At 41.6% G+C, this 18,515-nt stretch overlaps 1 protein-coding gene across 2 annotated transcripts in view; it reads right to left on the reverse strand.

Moving 5' to 3' along the window:
- Window positions 1–562: 562 nt before the first annotated feature.
- CCDC85A (coiled-coil domain containing 85A) overlaps window positions 563–18,515 on the reverse strand; it is a 635,522-nt gene continuing 617,569 nt past the window's right edge. For both annotated transcript variants that reach the window (XM_073672407.1, XM_073672406.1), the window contains exon 4: window positions 563–6,633. In XM_073672407.1, coding sequence (XP_073528508.1) covers window positions 6,584–6,633 — 50 coding nt within the window. In that variant the 3' untranslated portion in view covers window positions 563–6,583. The remainder of the gene's footprint in view (window positions 6,634–18,515) is intronic.

Below are 18,515 nucleotides of genomic sequence, written 5' to 3' on the forward strand. Positions count from 1 at the left end.
GAAATAAAATATATATGTTATATCTGTAAGGAAATGAATGGAATAACAAAATGGTCAGTTAAAAAAGTTGTCCACTACTTCTTACGATTGCCCCAATGCATTTATCCTGTGATTATAAGCCTTTTTGTAATTACCTTTGGTAGTCTGTATTGCCTGTGAGCGGTGCTATCCTTGGCCGCTCACAGGCATCACGTGACCCCCGGCAGCAGCCCACTCTTCTTTCCGCTGATGTCATGTCGCAGCTCCCCGCGGTGGATGCTGGGCTTTGGGTGGGGTTACCCCGCGCGTCACACCCAGCATCCACCGAGTTCTTTCCCTCTCCTTATTCATTGGGAAAGCGCGCGGTGGATGGTGGGTGTGATGCGTGGGGTAACCCCACCCAGAGTCCAGCATCCACCGCAGGGAGCGCATCACTGATGTCACGCCTCACTTGATGTGATATCAGCAGAAGGAAGAGCCGACTGCTGCCGGGGGTCATGTGATGCCTGTGAGCAGCCAAGGATAGTGCTGCTCACAGGCAATAAAGACTACCAAAGGTAATTACAAAAAGACTTATAATCACATGGTAAATACATTGGGGCAATCGTAAAAAGTAGTGGACATCTTTTTTAAACTTTAGCAAATACTTGGATGTCAGATGATATTAATTTATTGAATTCTGCTCTTGAACAAACGGATCATCTGCATAGTTAGCTTCAGAGATTAGATAAGTGAAAACTTGCTTCATCAAAGCTTTGCCGAATCGCAATTTTATTATTATGGTTCCATAGTTCTCCCATATAAAACCATGAAGGTTAAAACATTTATCCATATTCAACCATTTCAAATTCTAAGATACTACTACTATTTCTACATCCATCAAATTTTACAATTGGAAACTGAGCACTCTGGATCATAATGGATATTTTATCATACGTTACTTGAATTTGCAATTAACAAAATATATTTGCTATGTTTTATAGATAGAGGTAAAGCACTGCAAAACAATGACTGTTTTGCAATGATTGAGATCTAAAACAGCAGCAATTCATTTTGCTTAGCTTAATGCCTTATATCTTCGTAATTAGCCTAATATAGCCTTATGCCCCATATGATTTAGATTCCAAGAACTTATTGTTCTGGTTTGCAAAAAAAAGTCAAATATTCTATCAGGAAATTTGGTTTCAAGTAAACTTTGAATGAATTTAAACAGCACAGCTCCACTCGATTTGCAGCTTTCACTGCCAAGAACTGCAGATCAGCTCCTCCTCCAGATAAAAAGAAGCTGATCTGCAGTGGTCGGCAATGGCTACTACACAGTAAATGGAGCTGTGCTGTTTACTTCTGTTCAATATTTACATCCAGCCGCCAAAGCTAATAGCAACTGATGGGGGGGTACCAAGAGTCGGACTACCCCCAGTCTGATATTGATGACTTATTCTAAGGGAAGTTAATTAACATTATATGACAGTTATTGCTTTCTATGTTTCTTGATTTTGCAGGTATTCTGCCAGTCTTCACAAAGGAAATAAATGAGCTGACTTCAATTATTATGTATGTCATTACATTTATTACAACATTTATTGTATTATTTTCAACTTTTTCATAAAGAAGCACTTAAAAAAAATTGTATCCCCCAATTCTCTCTAAATATTTGATGTAATGCAGATACATTAAAATTCTTAATGATCGCCATTTGCCCAATTTCAAGCATCACTCAGGTTCTCTTCTGGGTCACATAAACAGTCCTAATTTTTGCTGGGTCACACAGGAACTGCTGAGTTCGGTGATGCTACTTTGATCAATTTAAAGCTATGGCAGCCTATGGAGCCAAAGGCTTACATTGCATAAGCAACCAACGCTCCACACATAAATCACTGTGTGATGCGGCTAGTCTGAATAGAAATCACACTACAAGAAGAGGAGCAGAGCTGCACTGAAAACCGTGGAAGGCAGCAATCTGTAAGTAAATTAATCCACCTACACTACATCACACATACTGTATATTTAAAAAAGATTAGAGGATATTTTTTATTATGGTAGTGCGTCTATAAAAAGGAACTAAAAAAAAATGCTAAAATGCCAGGTACTTGTCATGTAAAAAAAATTAAACCAATAAGAATTATTTCAGAACTTTTTCCACTTTTAATTTCACCCATATTCGGTACAAATCCATTGAGGAAAAAACGGAAATAATTTTGAGGGGTAAAACAAAAACAACAAAGCTAAAATAATGTGGTTGTATAAGTGAGAACACCCTCTTATAATCGGGGATGTGATTGGCTTATTCTGAAAACAATTTTGTTTAGCCAGAACACAGCAATCATCATTTACAGTGATTTTAATTAATCTCATACAAGTTTAGCTGTTTTAGTAGGATTTTCAGCAAAATGTCATGGTCCATAAACAGTTTACAACACAGCAAATTGTTGAATGTTATCAGCCGGGAGAAGGATACAAACATTTTTTTCCAAGGCATCAGATATACTATTTAACATGATTAAGACAGTTATCAAGAAGTGGCTTACATTTGGCACAACAGTGACATTACTTAGAACTTGATGTCACTCAAAATTGATGAAAAGATTAGGAAACTTGTCCTAGTGGCTGCCAACAGGCATTACATTGTAAGAAAATGGATGTTTGGTTCAAAGAAAGACATCCAAGCTCTGCTGTGCTTTTCTAAAACATACACAAAGTCAGAAAAAAACATGTGGGAAAATGTGTTATTGTCTGATGAGACGAAGCTTGATCTTTTAGGCCAAAATTCCAAAAGAATGTTTGGCGCAAAGCCAATACTGTGCATAACCAAAAGAAAACCACATCCACAGTCAAGCATTGTGGAGGCAGAATTATGCTTTTGGGGCTGTTTTTCAGCAGCTAGCACTTTGGCTTTATTCAATGTAGATTGAATTATGAGCAGTTCAAAATATCAATAAATGTTGCTAAAAACCTTCAGGTTTCTGCTAAAAAGGTGAAATGAAGAATTTCGCCTTTCAACATTACAACAACCCTAATTAAACCTCCATGTCAATAAAAGAATAGCTTTGCCAGAAGAAGATCAACGTTCAGGAAAGCCCCAGGATCTTTAAATTAAAAGTCTGTGTGTGATTTAAAAAGGGTTGTACATAGGAGATGCCCTCGCATTCTGACAATACTGCAAGGAAGAGTAGGTACAATTCTAGATGTGCTATGCTGACAGACGCCTACCAAAAAAGACTGAATGCTATCATAAATTGAAATGTTGCTTTAACAAATAATTAGTTTAAATGTATGCATATTTATGCATCAACGTTATTTTAGTTCGTTATTTTTCTTTTTGCACCCAAAAAGATTGCAGTTTATTTTTCACTTGAACTGTACAGATGAAAGAAGACATTAAAGGTGGAAAAAGTTCTGAAATGATAGTTCATGGTATGAAATTTTTAAATGACAAATACCTGGCAGTTTTACAGGGGTGTGTAGACTTTTTAGATTATTTGTACTTCATTTTATTGAATTTTATCTAGTGAAAACTTTAAATATTGTGTATACAAATGGAGAGAAATAGCTTGATTGTTCTTGACCTTGGCACAGAAGTTCTACATAGGCCTTTTTTCTAATTATTACTGAAAATATAAATTATATATACATAGTAAAATATAAACATGATTAAATTAATGTGCAAATAGAAGAAGTCATAGACCAACTTCAATACTTTCTTATGTAGCTGAGTAGATAGTTTACCCCCTAATTCGGGATTCAGATTATTGGGAGGAACACTCTTTTCCTAATAACTGTGCAGTGTAAGCAAGCTGTTGATCACCAGATGAATGAGCAAAACACTAATTAGTCAGTTGAAATAATCTTTTGGCTGGCTTAAAAGATCATTGTTCTCAGCAGTCATCAATCTGTGCTGCCTAAAACAGTGGCAGACTATGCATTCAGATTGTTCTGATTCTATTACTTAAAGTTCTGTATACATGGGAAATGTGGTCTGCCTGTCTAAACAAGCTATTAATTGACCACCGATTGGCAAGTATATAGCCAATCGGTTGCTTACTGGTTGCTTACAACCGCAGTTCGTGTAGGCTATAAGAGCTTTAAGTCTGGAAACGTCTCCACCTGTGCCACTGAGTAAATGACAAATTACAGGCTATTTTTGGTCTCAAACAATTTGCAACATTTGAGCATTGCATTATATGACAGTAGATAGCTCTTAAAGGGTGTCTATCAGAAGAAAAATCCTTACTTATCAGGTGCTGCTTGAATAGTCACTCTGTCCTCTAAACAGAAAAAGTATCAGGTGCTGCTTGAATTGTCATTCTGTCCTCTAAACAGAAAAAGTCTTCCTTGACTATCAAATGGATGGAGACAACTAATAATGTCTGTTTGCATGACCATGTTGTTGAAATAGTGTGTTCATTAAACAAGTAAGCCCTTGACACATTTTATTTGCCAGGAGGGCCCTGTCTATGTAGCAAAATATTACACAATATTGTGAACCATTAAAAGAGATGTTCACTACATGGGCAACCCCTCCTCAATCCATACTTTTTCCCCCCAGTGAAATAACAGTACACACTCACCTCTGGTGCCAGTGGTGACGGCACTGTCTCTCCCGGGGCTTGCATAACATTATTAAGTCACGAGATCCCTGCAGCTAATCAGCGTTCACTTCGCTCTCCTCACCTTCTGAAGTATAACATAAATCTAGAAGAAGTGAGAGCTGCTGTTTTCTCACTTCCTCATGATGAATGTGATTTGTCCAAAGACATGGAGAATGAAGCAGCCGCTGACTGGCCTCAGGGACCGTCTGACATAATAATGTTATGGGAACTCCAGGAGAGACAGTGCTGACACTGGAGGTAAGTATAAGTGTTGTTATTTTACTGGGGACAAGCATACAGATTGAGAAGGGGTTGTATAAGTAGTGGACAACCCCTTTAAGCTTTCTTGGTGATAAAGAACCAAAGACTTTATAAAAAGCAGGTTTCTGTCCACAGACAAATGCACTTTATGTGTCATATATAGTTTGTTACAAAATATCACATTTCCTTTGTACATAATAATCATATTCTAGTTTCATAAAGTTTTATTTTTGAAATACTGTGGGTTGATATATTTGATATTGTATTCTACAAAATAGAAGATTGTTGCATTCCTATTATATACTTAGAGTGAAAAAATAAGCAACTATATATTTTAACAAGCCTGTTGCACATTCATACAAGAAACTATCATAGCAGTTTGAACACATCAAACATCTATCAAAGCATTTAACTACACACAACCTAATGATTTTAACATATGAAGAAGTTCAACTACACACATCTATGGCACCTTTTGGTCAATACTCAGGCAATCTGATTAAAAGCATTTAGCAGTTCAATAATGGAAGGTCATGCTTTGTATATTTGAAAATCTTTCTTTCAATGAATGATTTGCAAGATAAGCTTGAGTTTCATAAACACAGTGCAATTTTAGTTTTTTTTTCCAACTTATAAAAACAAACCCAAACTGTAAAAAGATAGAAATTACCAATACAATCTAAAATTTTAACATTTAAATTTTGAAATAATAATTTACATCTGAAAGTCAAAAGTGGTCCCATTGGTTATCTGAAATTATGTAACTTATATAAAAAACAATGTTTTTTCTTCATTATAACTAAATTAATTTTTTGTGTATACCTTTAATTTATCATGTTCTCTGAAAGGAATCAGCATGATATTAGCACCTCTAAACACAACTAATCAGGAATTTGTATTAGCTATATAAAAATAAATACATAAATAATTAATAAATTAATAAATTAAGATCTAAATAAAAATGAAATGAACACAAAAATAGACAAAAAAATCTTAAAATTATAAAATAAGTATTAAAAAAAATAATACAAGCTAGAGCACTTTGGCATGCCCATGTTACGATTGTGCAGCACCATTTTTAGAATGAGGATATAAGTAGGAACAAAAAGAAGTCTCCTTATAATACAATTTTGAAAGCTTTTGTAATGAAATAGGATGTGATATATTACATTTTATTATAAGTAATACTATAGGAGATGAACCCCAGGTGCCTGGTGTAATAATAATATTCTATATTGTACAGTATAAATAATAAACCAATACTTTTATCTCATATTTTCATTACATCAAAATTACCAATTACCGTTACTATATAGAATACGCAAACATTTTGTTGTGCTACAATAACTTTTTTTTTTACCATAATCATGGTAAAACTTATTACGTTATATTAATATATTTAATTTAATGGAATGAAACATTTTTTAAATAAAGTTTTACTTTTTCTTTTGGTTTTCAACAACTGTGCCATCAGAAGATATTTATAGAATGTGCTAATAAGAAGTGTATATTTCTTTTATTTTAAAGAATAGATTTGCAGCTTATTATTTTGACAAGTTGTGCCATGTAATAAATCTATACAGCGATAAATTCAGACATTAATATGCCCGGGGATTTACATTTATGAGTACTTTTGTACTATTTTTCTCTAGAAACACCATCATTTTAATATATTTTCTTTTTTTCCTGCAAGGTTTTGGACAATATTCATTTCGCTCTACATTGGTCCTTTGTACTGATTGCCAGAAAGATTTCTAATTCCAGGACATGAACCTGCAGCATCTCCAAGTTTCCTCCACACAACCTGGAAAAAAAGAAAAAATGTATATTAGCAAACTAAAATGAAAAGTTTAACATACTTAACTCTTGTCTCCAAACTCAGGATAAGACAATGATAGGGCAACGATGCAAGTGTAAACTTAAAAATGAATGTACATGTAACATAAAACCGATGCTCTCTTTTTTTCTTGCTATCAAAACTCTGCCATCTCAGATTGGTGAGGGTGTAGGGTTTTCGGCTACCCCTCACCATTCCATTTAGAAAAGAGGACAAACCTTACGTGTTCTAATCTCTCTTTGATAATGTTGCAATGGAGCCTACACATGTTTAAGAAGCCCACAAAGAAATAAGATTAGACCAAGTCAAGCTATTATTATTATTATTAATTTATATAGCGCCATTGATTCCATGGCACTGTACATAAGGGGTTACATACCAAATACAGATATCACTTACTGTAAACCAACTAACAGTGAGACTGGTACGGAGGGAAGACGACCCTGCCCTTGCAGGCTTACATTCTACAGGAATGGGGGAGGAGACAGTAGGTTGAGGGGTTGCAGTAGGTCCGGTGTTGGGGGTGGCAGAAAGCAAGGTCATGGCAGGCTGTAAGATGGTTTGAAGAGATGGGTTTTCAGGTTCCGTCTGAAGGATCCAGGTGTGGTGGATAATCGGACGTATTGAGGCACAGAATTCCATAGGACGGGGGATATTCGAGAGAAATCTTGAAGGTGATTGCGTGAGGAACGAATAAGTGTGGAGGAGAGAAGTAGGTCTTGGAAGGACCGGAGGTTACGTGAGGGAATATATCGGGATATTAGTTCAGAGAAGTACAGAGGAGAGAGGTTATGGATGGCTTTGTAGGTCAGTGTTAGTAGTCTGAACTGGATATGCTGGGGAAATGGAAGCCAGTGAAGGGATTTGCAAAGGGGATTAGCAGAGGAGTGGTGAGGCGAGAGATGAACAAGTCGTGCAGCAGAGTTGAGGATGGACTGGAGGGGTGCGAGAGTGTTAGCAAGTAGGCCACAGAGGAGGATGTTGCAGTTGTCGAGGCGGGAGATGAGGACATGCACAAGCAATTTAGTAGATTGAGGGTTGATGAAAGGACGGATTCTGGAAATATTTTTGAGCTGGAGGCAACAAGAGGTGGCGAGAGCTTGGATGTGGGGTTTGAAGGACAGGGCAGAGTCAAGGGTTACTCCGAGGCAGCGGATTGTTGGTACAGTGAAAAGAGTGATGTAATTTATTGTGATAGAAAGATCAGGTGGGAAAGATATGCGAGGTGGGGGAAAGATAATGAGTTCAGTTTTGTCCACATTGAGCTTGAGGTAGCGGGAGGTGAAGAAGGAGAATATGGCTGCTAGACATGCTGGGATTCTGGACAGCAGAGAGGTGACATCTGGGCCAGGGAGGTAGATCTGGGTGTCATCAGTGTACAGATGGTACTGGAAGCCATGGGATTTTATGAGCTGTCCCAGGCCAAGGGTATAGATTGAGAAGAGTAGGGGTCCTAGGACAGAGCCTTGAGGGACTCCAACAGAGAGGGGGCGGGGTGAGGAGGTAGTGTGGGAGTGGGAGACGCTAAATGTGCGGTTAGAAAGGTATGAGGAGATCCAAGAAAGGGCAAGGTCTTTGACGCCAAAGGAAGAGAGGATCTGTAGTAGGAGGCAGTGGTCAACTGTATCGAAAGCAGAAGACAGGTCAAGAAGAAGGAGTACAGAGAATTGTCTGTTAGCTTTGGCTGTAAGTCATTGGTGATTATGGTAAGGGTAGTTTCGGTGGAATGGTGGGGCAGAAGCCGGATTGTCGGTTGTCGAAGAGAGAGTTAGATGAAAAGTGGGAGGAAAGTTCAGCGTGAACGTGTAGCTCAAGGAGTTTGGAGGCAAATGGGAGCAGCGATATGGGGCGATAGCTGGACAAGGCGGCTGGGTCGAGGGATGGTTCAAGCTGAACCCTTCTACTCCTGACCCATAATCCAAAAAGATTTTCTTCATGGTATGTTCTTCCATGTGCTAACCTTTGTTTTACAATTCATTTCTCTATACACATAACTCATTAATGGTCACAGTCTCTTCATTAAACATAAACTCATCTGATGCCAAACAAAATTGCAAAGAACTTTAATCAAAAATAAATTTCTAACCCAAAAACTCCCATGCTCACTTGGCAGGGCCGGTTTTAAACAAAGTAGAGTCCTGGGCAAAAAATAAAAGTGGGGCCCCAAATTTTCCACTCAAAAAATATTAACAGTATTCCCACTAACCCATAGCTTGTCTAATAAGACATGTGACTGATACCTGGCAATCATACATCCCACCAGGTTTGTGTAGATGATACCGGACAAACACTTTAAAGTTTAAGTCAAAAAATTCAATTAAAGGAGAGGTCCAGTGAAAACAAATGATCATTTATGCACAGGTGATAAGACATTGATCAGTGGGAGTCTGACCAATGGGACCCTCATCGATAAGGCATAGCAGGGAACTTTTATCCCCATTAGAATATAGTGACAGTTCGCATAAGTGACCTTCACTCCATTAATTTCCGATGAGGCTGCCGACCTCTGTGCTTGGCTTTTTATCGTAGCCTCATCAAGAATGAATGGGTCAGGCGTTCCCTGTTCTGACAATTGGTGGGGGTTTCAGAAGTTGGACACCCACTGATCAGTAACTTATCGCTTATCCTATGGAGTGCTTAGGAGAGGTGACTGCAGTGGTCAAGTGACAGGAACAGCACGGCATCAGAAAAATATACTATAATGAATAGTGCAAATAACCTGCCACTGCAGCCTATCAGAGCCTCCAGTGGTGCTGTGGCTGGTGATATCATCACTTCTGGTGCCAGCACATATCGCAAACATCCACGTGGGCGACAGCAGGTTTTTTTTTTTACTTTTTTGTATCACTTTAAGTTTATGCTTTTACTTTCTTGTTATTAATTTATTTTTTTACTTTTATTACATTAGGGGCTAGGATTGCTGCCTAGTGTGTTTTACTGTGCACATAACTGGTGTTAAGGTGCTGAATAAATCTCACCGGCTACCAGTCCTGTGTTACTGGTTAAGGGTTCATTCAGACGTCTGATTTTCAAATATGAGTGCTGACTGTTTTTTCACAGATTGCATTCATACCTGTGATAAATTATGGAGCCATTTACATTCACATGAAAATTGCGATGACATGTCCCATTTTGATCGTAGGGTCGGATCAAAATTTGCAATGAATGTTATTGGATCCATGAAAAAAATTGGACCACACTCACACTCAATCCTGGTATGCGTGGTACCCCTCACCCAAATCCTGGTATGTGTGGTACCCCTCACCCCATTCCTGGTATGCGTGGTACCCCTCACCCCAATCCTGGTATGCGTGGCACCCCTCACCCCCAATCCCATTATGCGTGGCACCCCTCACCCCCAATCCCGGTATGCGTGGCACCCCTCATCCCTATCCTGGTATGTGTGGTACCCCTCACCCCCCAATCCTGGTATGTGTGGTACCCCTCACCCCCAATCCTGGTATGTGTGGTACCCCTCATTCATAATCCTGGTATGTGTGGTACCCCTCACCCCCAATCCTGGTATGTGTGGTACCCCTCACCACACAAACCTGTTATGTGTGGCCCCCTCATCCCTATCCTGGTGTGTATTGTATCCCTCATCCTGGTATGCATGGTACACCATCCTTCATCCCAGTATGCATTGCACTCCATCCCTCATCCCCAATGCCAGTATGCGTGGCACCCCTCATCCCCAATCCCGGCATGTGTGGCACCCCTCATCCCCAATCCTTGTATGCGTGGCACCCCTTATCCCTAATCCCGGTATGTGTGGCACCCCTCATCCCCAATCCCGGTATGTGTAGCACCCCTTACCCCCAATCCTGGTATGCATGGCACACCCTCATCCCCAATCCCGGTATGCGTGGCACCCCTCATCCCCAATCCCGGTATGCGTGGCACCCCTCATCTCCAATCCCGGTGTGCGTGGCATCCCTCATCCCCAATCCCGGTATGCGTGGCACCCCTCATCCCCAATCCCGGTATGCGTGGCACCCCTCACCCCCAATCCCGGTATGCGTGGTACCCCTCACCCCCAATCCTGGTATGCATGGTACCCCTCACCCCACAATCCTGTTATGTGTGGTACCCCTCACCCCCAATCCCGGTATGTGTGGTACCCCTCACCCCAATCCTGGCATGTGTGGCCCCCTCATCCCTTTCACACTGTACACACATACAAAAAAAATAAACAGTTATACTCACCTTTCTTCTCTGTGCTCCAGCGCTGCTGCGTCCTCTTCTGCCGGAGGCCGGGGGAGGAGTGCGGCAGCGGAGCACCGCGCTGTCCGGCGCCATTTTGCTGAAGACACACTGTAAATGTGTCTTCAGTAAAATGGTGCCGGATAGCGCAATGCGCATGCGCCGGTCCGACACCTTCACTCCACCCCCCGGTCTCCAGCGAAGAGAGACTACCTCTTGAAGCTCATCAAGAGAATGCCAAGAGTGTCCAAAGCAGTCATCAAAGCAAAAGGTGGCTACTTTGAAGAACCTAGAATATAACACATATTTTCAGTTGTTTCACACTTTTTTGTTAAGTATATAATTCCACATGTGTTAATTCATAATTTTGATGCCTTCAGTTTGAATGTACAATTTTCATAGTCATGAAAATACAGAAAAATCTTTAAATGAGAAGGTGTGTCCAAACTTTTGGTCTGTACTGTATGTATTTTTGTACTTTTTTATTCCAGGGTGCAGTCAGGCCCATCAGTACGAGCATTGTTAACTGGGGTGTCTGTTCCCATGGGGTGCACTTGGATAGTACCGGACAGCCCGCCTAATCTAATAGTATGAGCGTAACTAATAGGCTGTAAGCCGGAAACTGTGCACTACCCTAGTGTGAACAGCACCCTATACAAGCCTTTTTGTTTGCAATTCAAATACTAAGCAGTCACCCCCTCCATGAAATGGTAGGTTGTGAGTGATTGTCTCATCAGTATTTTGCACCTTTGTAGCCACCATCTTTATGTGGGTTTTGCTGCACCCTGGTAGTGCATTTAGTTCTGAAGATCTGGGCAGGTAAACACTGCTGCCCTTTTATGCTGTGTTTTTTCTTGAATTTTTGGGGGAATTTTAATTCTTCTTAGTGTGGCTTTGCTTTTTGTGCTCAATTTCACATACACACATCTCAGCACACAATGTTGGTATGCCTGCAAGAGTTAATTTATCTCCTCTCACTCAATCCAGTACTTAACCTCTGATGGAGGCTATAAAGTGAGCAAAAATCACACCCCAACAGACTACACACCCCAGACACACAACACGCTGCCACCACTCATCAAACACAGTCCCCAAAATGATCATGGATCACAATTAGCATAGGCAGACCCCCCACATATGAACACCTTTCTTGTGTAACCCAGCTTTTATATTCTGACCCTGGCCTCGTGTTTCCAATATGGCCTAGTACAATAGTAAAATTGGGCTAATTAGGGACACGTAACTTGCATATTAAACCTTATGTCTCCCCCATCACCTTTCCATACAGTAAATGTGAAATATTCTGCTTGGTTACAGATCACCTGCTAACTCTTTGAAGCTCAGAGTCCACTGAGGTGTCATGGATGACACCTCTGTATTCCAGGGAAAGCCCCCATTGTTCTTAGTTCCTGTAATGAAAATGTCTAGAGGTTATGTCTTTCAATGTAGACAAAGTCATGTGGTTGGCAAATTCAAATTAATGTAACTTTACAGATGTTATATATTTCCCTTACCATTATATATTTCCTTTACACTCAAGTTTTAGGTGAGATATATTTAACAATAGAAATATATTATACTTATTTCTTTTCAGTCATTGAACTCTAAAGGGCTATTCCAGACTGAAGAATTCATCTAACATACTGTATACTAGCTAGATGATAAATTGTAGACTGGTGGGGGAGTGTCTGACCACTGATCCACCATTTTCTCAGTTGCTATACCAAAGGTAGTAAGAGATTTAATGCAACTGCTCATTGGCCTTGAGAGTCTTGGATTGAGAGTCTATGGAATTAAGCTGAGTCCGGTGTTTGGATGTGCTAGTCAATGCAAGAAAGTTTGATTGGATTACCAAAGTGCATTCTCCATGAGCCAATCTATCTAAATTCCTTCTATGTTTTTTTTTTATCAACACAATAAAATAGAATTTGATGGTCTGTATAAGCTTTAAAAGGGGTTTTCTCAAAATCACAAATAGTTAAAGTACTAGAAAGAACAAACAACAGAGGGATTTTTCATTCTATCGTTACTACTAATTGCCTTTATTACTGGGTACTGCTGCAAGGAGTGCTACTTTTACAAGCTTTTTGCTAGAAAGTTTGTAAGCACTGCATTGAAGCTGACCAAATTACTTGATCCGGCCAGCTTCAGTGTCCCTTTGCTTCTTTGTTGCTGCAGAAGCCAATCTGCCTGTACAATACTGTTGTATGATAATACGGGACTAGGGGCTTCTTCCCTGTCCCTAATGCCAGGGGTGCCCTAGCTATCCCTGCTTCCCAGGTTACTTCTGATGGTGAAGATGCTGAGGCCACATACCTTGCTGTTCTCTTGAATCAGCCCATATATGTCCCCTCCCACACCCAGGGAAGTGGGGAGGAATAGTGTATGTAAATATACAAACCAGACAAACAAGGAAAGGACATACATGAGTAAATTAAAATACCAAACATATAATATTTGCACAGACAACAGAGGGAAAACACCAAAGGGATTAGGAAGACAAACAAAAATAGAAGAGGAAGGAACTATGAACACAGCCAAAACACCAAGCAACAGTCACAGAACAACTTTTCTTAAATGCCTCTACTGAACACCGAATCCCCTTCACCAGGCAGTACAAGACTTAACACTGGCAATCCAGATTGCCAGAGCAAAGACTATATAGGAGAGGGGAGTGTCTGATACTGCACAGCTGAGAACTTCCAAGAAGGAAGCTACAGAGTCTCAAAGCTGAGCAGTTTAACTACTGTAATGCTGAAAGAAACAAGCACAATTTAATAAGAGGAAGAAGTGCTTCTATTCAATGCAGAAGTACGTAAACTCAGACACTGCTGTCTTCTGGCTCCTCTCTGTTGCGGTAAACCTGTGACACTGCCTCTGCCTGCACCATTGAAGAATTCACAGCTAAGACCAATGGCACAACAATGTTGCCAGCTTGAACTGTTGGTCAATCAGGAGTACACTGCCCTTATGAACAGAAAGCCTTGAGGCTGTGGAATGCAGCTCCAAAAGATTGGTTATGAGTAGAGATGAGCGTTGTTCTACTCGAACTGTTCGCCAATCTCAAATTCGAGCTGTTTTGGGTGGTGTTCGAGCCATTCGGCGAACACGAACAATTTGAGAAAAATTCGGCTGTTCGAGGTTATGTTCGATAACTGTTCGTGCACCAAAATCATAACTGGATTTTTTCTCAGTAATGATGAAAATTCATGTTAATACGCAGTTTGAGTGTACAGCGGGGTGGGGGGAGGGGCAGGGGATGGATCTCTGCAGGAACAATGAAGATCTCCATTTTTTTTTCTCTTTCCCGCATTTGCAGTGGGGAGGTGCAATCTGTCAGCCTATCAGCAGCGCACACACGGAGCGAAGTGCTTTTTTTCACACAAGCAAGGGCATGTGTCATTGGCAGTGTATGTCACATGTCCTTGCCCTATAAGACCAAGCCATTTTCCCCGTCTCCACCATTTTCTCACTGCTGCAGCTGCGTGTTAGACGGCACCGCTGTTGCTGTGTGCGCTATACCTTGTTAATTTCAAGCCAATTTTCGCACAAATCTACAGATAGCTTGGGAGTAGGGAATAGTTGTGATTGCAGTCCTTTTAAGGACTAGGTTACAGCATTTCCTACGACTTTTATCAGGCAGGTCTGTGCTCTTAAATAGATAGATTGTGGGAGTACAGACTAATTGTAATTGGAGTCCTTTTCAGGACTAGGTTACATCAGTTCCTATCAGTTTTTGCCAGGCAGGTCTGTGCCAGTGCTGTGCAAGTTTTTTTCACAGCATTTGGCTGAATCTAGCAAAGCTAATCCTTTTTGGCCTATTGCAGAGTGTGTTAGTCAGTGGAGTAGCCTATCTGTGTTGCAAGATATACCACCTGTGTATAGAATACCAATTTTTTTACTGCACCTAGTGAAGTAAAATCTTTCGGGCATAGCATCATTCTATTAGTCCATCTATACTGACCTCCATCAGGTTGCAAATTGAATATAATTTTTTTCTGCATCTAGCTCTGAAAAAATATTGGGCTTCTAGCTGTGTGTGGGACTTGTTCTATTAATCCATCTATACTGACCTCCATCAGGTTGCAAACTGAATATATTTTTTTCTGCATCTACCTCTGAAAAAATATTGGGCTTCTAGCTGTGTGTGGGACTTGTTGTATTAGTCCATCTATACTGACCTCCATCAGGTTGCAAACTGAATATATTTTTTTCTGCATCTACCTCTGAAAAAATATTGGGCTTCTAGCTGTGTGTGGGACTTGTTCTATTAATCCATCTATACAGACCTCCATCAGGTTGCAAACTGAATATATTTTTTTCTGCATCTAGCTCTGAAAAAATATTGGGCTTCTAGCTGTGTGTGGGACTTGTTCTATTAATCCATCTATACAGACCTCCATCAGGTTGCAAACTGAATATATTTTTTTCTGCATCTACCTCTGAAAAAATATTTGGCTTCTAGCTGTGTGGGACTTGTTGTATTAGTCCATCTATACTGACCTCCATCAGGTTGCAAACTGAATATATTTTTTTCTGCATCTACCTCTGAAAAAATATTGGGCTTCTAGCTGTGTGTGGGACTTGTTCTATTAATCCATCTATACAGACCTCCATCAGGTTGCAAACTGAATATATTTTTTTCTGCGTCTACCTCTGAAAAAATATTGGGCTTCTAGCTGTGTGTGGGACTTGTTCTATTAATCCATCTATACAGACCTCCATCAGGTTGCAAACTGAATATATTTTTTTCTGCATCTACCTCTGAAAAAATATTGGGCTTCTAGCTGTGTGTGAGACTTGTTCTATTAATCCATCTATACAGACCTCCATCAGGTTGCAAACTGAATATATTTTTTTCTGCATCTACCTCTGAAAAAATATTGGGCTTCTAGCTGTGTGTGGGACTTGTTCTATTAATCCATCTATACAGACATCCATCAGGTTGCAAATTGAATATAATTTTTTTCTGCATCTAACCCAGCCAATAGTTTTGGCCTAATACCACAGTTTGGCCACTCAGCTCTGCTCGGTTCCCATCCATTGTTTTTTTGTGCAAACAACTCCAGAGTTGTGAATTAATTAACCACCAAAATGAGTGGAAAAAGGCCTGCTGCTGGTGGAAAGGGGAATAGGCGTGTTGGGAAGGGGAAAAAAGGTTGTGTCCGTGGGGTAGGTGTTAAAGCAACAGTAACATCTGCAGAAGAAAGACCATCTTCCAGCCAAACTAAAATGTCTACTTCTTTTAGCGGACAATGTGATAAGATCCCTTTCTTACGGCCACGCCAATCGCTACAAATTCCAGATGAGGCACAAAAACAGCAGGTGCTTCAACGGATATCAAGTGCTCCTTTAAGAAGGCTCTCCTCCACATCAACTTCAACATCACAAATACTCCAGTCCTCAAAGGTGTCACCACAATCGCACTTGCTTCCTCACAGCTCCCAAATCTCCAGCTGCCCGTCTGAGTATGAGGTAGAACAGATGGTTGAGTCTGCATAGCTGTTTACTCATACTACAGCCTGGGAATCAGAGGTCGACTCCAGCGCTTCTGTGAATCCAGACGAGGAAATGATCTGCACTGATGCCCAGAATCTTTATGAGTCGGATCCAGGACCAGACGCAGAAGGTTCTGACCATAATGTAGACCCTCATTCCCAAACTGTAACTCCTGTTGGTGGAGACAATGAGGAAGACGATGATAAGACTCAAATACCTGATTGGAGCGACAACTTTAGTTTTTTGTCAGGGCAGGAACAGGTTGGCTCTGAGGACGACGGGTGTGATAACGCACAGGGTGATGATGATGAGGTTGGAGATCCCACTTACTGTCAACCCACAGTCAGCCAAGAGATGAGGTCAGCAGAGGAGGTGGAGGAAGATGCTAGTGACGACGAGGTCAGGTTGCGCCTTCCTGGACAGAGACGTAGTACTGGAAGCACGTCAACAACTGCATCCTCAAACACATCTCTGCCTCTCACCACAAGTCGTGGTGGCTCTTCAGGTCGCATGGGTGCTAAGCCTTGCATAGCCTGGGCATTTTTTCAGATCGATAAAGATGACCCAACTCGTGTTATCTGTAACATTTGTCAGCAAAAGCTAAGTAGAGGCCAAAAAATACATAGTTTGAGTACTTCATGCATGAACCGGCACATGAACATGAAGCATAAGTTGCAGTGGGAAGCTCAGTGTACTACAATGAGGCCTAGCCGGCCGGGCCAACCACCGTCTGCCATATCTTGTGCATCCGCGGCCTCTTCATCCTCTGTGACTGGGGGGACAGCAGTCACACCTGTTTTGGGGCGCAGACCTGCCACCTCTTTACCCGCAACAGCCAGCGTGATTGGCAGGTCATCATTTTCTTTGGAGGTGGTAACACCAGCTGGTGTTGAGCGCTGTCCGACATCGATAGCACCACCTTTGGATCAAGGAAACCTAACATGTCCGCCTGCATCTTCCTCACAGACCGGCAGTTTGCCGGGGACACCCTTATCAACCCCGTCTAAGCACAATAGCCAGCCCTCGGTCCCTCAGATGTGGACAAGTAAAAGACCATTTCCTCCTAGCCATGAGAAAGCTAAGAGGTTGAATTTCACCATCTGCAAGCTCTTGGCTACAGAAATGCTGCCTTTCCGCCTGGTGGACACAGAGGATTTTCGAGACCTTATGTCCGTCGCAGTGCCCCAGTACCAGATGCCCAGTCAGCACTACTTCTCAAAGAAAGGTGTGCCTGCGCTCCACCAGCATGTCGCACACAACATCACCGCTTCTTTGAGAAACTCTGTGTGTGACAGGGTGCATTTCACCACAGACACTTGGACGAGTAGGCATGGACAGGGGCGTTACATGTCGCTGACTGGGCACTGGGTAACTATGGTGACAGCAGGACAAGGGGCTGCTGTCCAAGTCTTGCCGTCCCCACGAGTTGTGCGTCAATCCTCTTTATGTCAAAGTTCCTCCACTGCTTCTGCCTCCTCAACCTCCTCTCGGTCTTCCACCTGCACCCAAAGCCTGTCTGGTCATGCCACAAGCTTTCTAACTACGCAGAAGGGATCCTGCACACCTCCTTACTATGCTGGCAGTAGGGCTCAACGTCATCAGGCGGTTTTTACATTGAAATGTCTGGGAAATGTGAGTCACACAGCTGAGGAGTTGTGGTCAGCTCTGGAGAACCAATTTCATGAATGGTTGTCTCCACTGGACCTGAAACCAGGGAAGGCCGTGTGCGACAATGCTGCAAACCTGGGTGCGGCCCTTCGCCGGGGCAATGTCACACACGTGCCTTGTATGGCTCACGTGTTGAACCTGGTTGTTCAGCAATTTTTAGCCCACTATCCCAGACTAGATGGCCTTCTGCAGAGGGCACGGTCGCTGTGTGCTCACTTCCGCCGTTCGCATCCCACAGCTCAGCGACTTACATCTCTACAGAAGTCGTTGGGCCTGCCACTTCACCGGCTAAAATGCGATGTGCTTACCCGGTGGAATTCAACTCTGCACATGTTGCAGCGACTGTGGCAGCACCGACAAGCCCTGGTGCAATACGTTCTGACGTATAGCCTGGGCCAACGAGATTCAGAGGTGGGGCAAATCATGCTGGAGGAGTGGTCTCAGATCAGGGACCTATGCACCCTTCTGCACAGTTTTGA

The sequence above is a fragment of the Phyllobates terribilis genome, unplaced genomic scaffold, assembly GCF_046119375.1.
Source record: "Phyllobates terribilis strain yellow unplaced genomic scaffold, ASM4611937v1 Scaffold_3__8_contigs__length_932513732, whole genome shotgun sequence".
In the NCBI taxonomy this organism is placed as follows: Eukaryota; Metazoa; Chordata; class Amphibia; order Anura; family Dendrobatidae; genus Phyllobates; species Phyllobates terribilis.